This window comes from Epinephelus moara, chromosome 2 (genome assembly GCF_006386435.1).
Source record: "Epinephelus moara isolate mb chromosome 2, YSFRI_EMoa_1.0, whole genome shotgun sequence".
In the NCBI taxonomy this organism is placed as follows: Eukaryota; Metazoa; Chordata; class Actinopteri; order Perciformes; family Serranidae; genus Epinephelus; species Epinephelus moara.
In genome coordinates, this window is record NC_065507.1 from 1,577,702 (window position 1) to 1,582,272 (window position 4,571).

At 39.1% G+C, this 4,571-nt stretch overlaps 1 protein-coding gene across 1 annotated transcript; it reads left to right on the plus strand.

Moving 5' to 3' along the window:
• Window positions 1–403: 403 nt before the first annotated feature.
• On the plus strand, window positions 404–3,930 carry LOC126400768 (olfactory receptor 52E8-like). The gene is made up of 2 exons (XM_050061707.1): window positions 404–415; window positions 3,001–3,930. The coding sequence occupies exons 1-2, from the start codon at window positions 404–406 to the stop codon at window positions 3,928–3,930; spliced, it is 942 nt and encodes a 313-aa protein (XP_049917664.1).
• The last annotated feature ends 641 nt before the right edge of the window (window positions 3,931–4,571 follow it).

The window sequence follows — 4,571 nt, forward strand, 5'->3', positions numbered from 1 at the left end:
GATTTTTTTATTGTGAATTGGCTGAAATGGAATGAGGTGTTGAACGTCATCTCTGCAGCCTATGGCAGCATCAGACGGAGGGTATTAAAGTGCTTAGTCAGCATTCAGCAGGGACATGTGGTCGAAGGGATGGATGGAGGACATTAACACCTGACAGACAAGACAAATTGCCAAACACCAAGAACAAGTAAAAGCTGCTGATTACTTTTCTATGGAGCTGAACTGTCAGCAGCTCCTCTTGTTGAACTTTTCATGGTTGAGTTCCAAAATCTGATTTTCTGACAGTGGGGGAGATATTTCACCTGGATTGTTTCAGACATTTTCTAGAGTTGATGATATGATCAATGATATGCTCTTTGATGCCATTTTTAGATACTGTGAAAATGATTGTCTGAGTCTTCTAATGAATTTGAGTGTTTTCAGTGTTCTCTGTGATGTGGAACCAAACACTCTGAGGAGAGATGACCCAGCTCTGCTTCTGGTGAGGTTTGTTTGTTAAAATGTGTGATGGTGCTGATGTGTTGTTCCTCTAACAAGTATATGCTTTTGAATCCTTTCAAAGTTTCCCTTCAGCTAGCAGATGCATTAACTGATAATGTTCTTGCTGTTTTTCTGATAGAAGTTATTTCTCTGCAGTCACTCCTGTGCCTGTTTTCTTGTCGCTCGTATTTTCCTCTCCAACAAAACAAACCCTCGCAAAATGTGAAAAGGTGATATTAGGAGACAGATTTGACTTCTGTGGCTCTAGACAAAGGCAGCTAAGTCACAAATATGGTCACGAGAAAATATTAAGAATTTCAGGAGGCGGTAACTACTCTGACTGCAGGCCTGAATTTCTTTTCCTTTCTCCATCCCTGATGAAGTTGTTGCTTTGTTCTGTGGTCACTGAAGAAAAGTAGTTTTTTGGCAGAAAGTTTAGTTATCGTGGATAAAATTACGAGTCCGGTTTTTAAATACTTGAATTTCAGTGACGATATTTCAGGGTGTAGGATAGGAGTCTTACAGGTACAGTCACTACTGAAAATGTCTACAAAAGGGTAGCCCCATAAACAAACTACAAACCACAAAACTCACTATTTAAACCAGTCATTTTAAATTATTTTCTACAAAAATGAATGGAAGAGAATCTTGAACAAAAGTGTGTGTTTAGATTTTGCAGTAAGAGAGTAAATTCCAGATGACTGCAATTTAACCAAGAAACAGAAAATAACTAGTATTGTGTCTGTTGCTGATCAGAATTTAAATATGTTTACCCTGCTTTGTTTACTAACAGTACTGATGTAAACAAATGTATATTAAAAAATAAATTAAAGTGTCAGGAGCATTTTACTGTTTTATAGAGGGAGAGGGAGAGTGTGGGACATTTTGTATGTTATATTTCTATGTTGTTGCAGACATAGTAGTAGTAGTGTTAGTAGTAACAGTATTAACAACTAAATGGTTAAAGACAACCTACTTTCATTTAAAATAAAATGAGGAAATGAAATGATGAACTTCACAGGAAAGTCTTTGGCAATAAAAAGGTTTCTCATTATCTTAATTTAAAATAGAATCTTTCCGAATGTGCAGATGGACCCTTTTTGCATGTTTTGAACCTTTAACACAAATGTACTATGTTTATAAAACATGTTCAGCAGTTTTTCTTCACTTTTGTTGGGAGAGATTGAGAGCTGCATCTGTATCTGTGGCTCTAGGTTCCACTACATATTTCAATCAACCAGCTAAAAATTACATTTGATTTTAAAAATGTTGGCATTTAACATTTCTGTAAACCACAGATAAGTTACAGTTGTATGTAATTTTGTAGCAGATACATTGAATCTTAATGCTTCTCAGCAACGCTGAGGTTAACATGTGGTTAGGTTTAAGCAAAACTAGAATTATATATTTGCACAAAACAAGATCTAAGTACAGAGCCAGTTTCACTTGATGGTCAATATGTTGAAACTGTGGAAAACTTTAAATATCTCAGTACGGTTCTCGACTCTCAAGTGAAACTTTGTGGCCTCATTGTTAGCCAGCAGATTGTAGACATCATGTAGTAAATTATGGTTGAGAGTGTTTTTACCTTTCTGCTTGTTATGGTCATTTTATCTCTATATCTAGGAAAAAAACTTTCTAGGACTGCATCAATTGAAAGCACAATATTTGCCAAACCATAAAAGCCCTTGAGCCAACTCTTTACAGGGAGGACAAAGAAAAAAGCGAGGAGTATTTTAGCTGGTAGCTGCCATCCTGTCTTCAGCCAGTTTGAGCTCTTGAGCTTTGGAAGGCATTGCAGAGTCTCTTTGGCAACTAAAAATGTATTAAGGAAGTCCCTCATCCCAAATGCCATTAATATTCTTAACTCAGCAATGTGACCAATAAGTTAAGAACCACAGACAGACACAGACATTAACTGATTTAACGTGTTAAGTGTTTCTAATGACCTTGTCTATATTACACTTTATTTTGAAAAATATTGGTATTTTATATTTCTGCCAACCACAAATAAGTTACAGCTGTACAGTATTTTGTTGCGGATACGTTGAATTGTGATGCTTCTCAACAACACTGTAGTTAACGTGTGGTGAGGTTCAGGCAACAAGACCTTTTGGTTATGGTCAAGAAAAGTTCACATTTTGGCGTAAAATACCTACATTTGATAAGCAGGCACGGGTCATTGAAAAACACCGAGGTTCTGTGGCTCAACACCAATGGAAACATCACAAAGGGTTGCCAACAATCGGTTTTCTTGTTTGTTGTCAGCAGTGGTCTGCAGTTTGGCAGGGGTCATCTAGGATTCATAGAACCTTAGTTACAGATGAAATACAAAAATGTAACATATTTGTGTTTGCAGACATTTTCTTCTGATGATCTGGTTGTTTGAGGTGTGTACGTGTGTTTTGACTTTATTCAGATCACAGATTGTGTCTTTGAGGGGTGAAGGAACTTTTAAAAATGTTTCTCTGTTTTCAGGTATTCCATTTAAAACCCTGAATGAGGATGTTTTAAGTGGAGATGGAGAACGTCTCTTCACACAAACATTTCATTCTCAATGGCTTCCATGAAATCGGAGTTCTGAGGCCCGTCCTCTTCATCCCATTCTTCATCATGTTTGTTGTGTCACTGTCGGCCAACTCCATGCTGCTGTATGTCATCATTTCACAGAGAAGCCTCCACTCACCAATGTACATCCTCATTGCCAGCATGGCGTGTGTGGACCTGAGCTCCCCACTGGTCATTGTTCCCAACATGCTGCTGAGCTTCCTGTTTGGCTGGAGGGGAATCTCTCTGATTGGCTGCCTGGTTCAGATGCACTTCATTCAGTTTTCAGGGGCTTTTCATTCCACATTGTTGGTGTGGATGGCACTGGACCGCTACTTTGCCATCTGTTCGCCACTCTGCTACCATGAACGCATGGCGTTACCACGATTCCTCAAATTTGTAATTCCACTTCTTATTAGAAACATCTTCCTGAATACACTTGTGGTGAGTCTGGCAGGATCATTGTCATTCTGCTCTTCAAATGTGATAAATCACTGTTTCTGTGAGCACATGGCCTTAGTGGAGCTGGCCTGTGAAAGCACCGCCAAAAACAACCTGGTTGGGCTGTTGGGTGTCTTCCTCACCCCTGTAGCAGACTTCATCTTCATCAGTTCTTCCTATGTGGTCATATTCACCTCCGTGCTGAGTTCCGGTAAGTCGGGTGTTAAAGCGCTCCACACTTGTGTCACTCACATTGTGGTAATGACTGTCAGCCTGACCTTCGCACTTGTTGCTTTCCTGTCATATCGAATCAGAAATGGTCTTCCTGCTGCTGTACGGGTTTTCTTTAGTATCATGTATGTGTTGTTCCCAAGCTGTTTCAACCCGATCATCTATGGCATGAGAACCACTGAGATTCGACAGCACATCATGAAGACCATGACATCCTGTCGCTTCGTGTGAACTGTTCCCCATTCTTACAAAAACTATTAAAAATCTTAAATGTAAAATGTCAATTTAATGAGGAAAACAAAAATAGGTCAGAATTCTGTCATGTCATGAATGAAAATGCTCATGGAACGTAGAAATTAAGATGAACTGTTTTAAAATTATGTGATGCTTGATTCTCTTGATTTTTGATTCATCACCAAAATCACCAACTGTAAGTCTTACAAACTAACTTGGCTCAAGAGAAGAGTGGGGCTTTCAACTGGCCAACACCTGGTGTCCCTTTAATGGCAACAGGAAACAACGTGGTTTATGCTTTTCATAAAACCCCAAAAATCTCAAGACCTTGATGATGCTTTCAGATGAAAATTATGAGCTTTCATCTAATGGGTTTGATATGGCACAGCGGCCATTTTGCATGTTTCATCATAAAACAGGAAGTTGTAAATTAAGCAAACATTGTCCAATCTGCCCCAAACTTGGCATGCTTCTTCACAGTCCTGGCCTTGTGGCACCTGCATGCCAGAATGGACTTATGGTTATAGCTCCACCTACTGGCCACAAGAAATGGCATGTTTTTCACTTTGATGTACACCTTCCAGCCCCTTCCTACCCCATCCATATCAAAGTCAAGACCTGTATGATGCTTACTAATG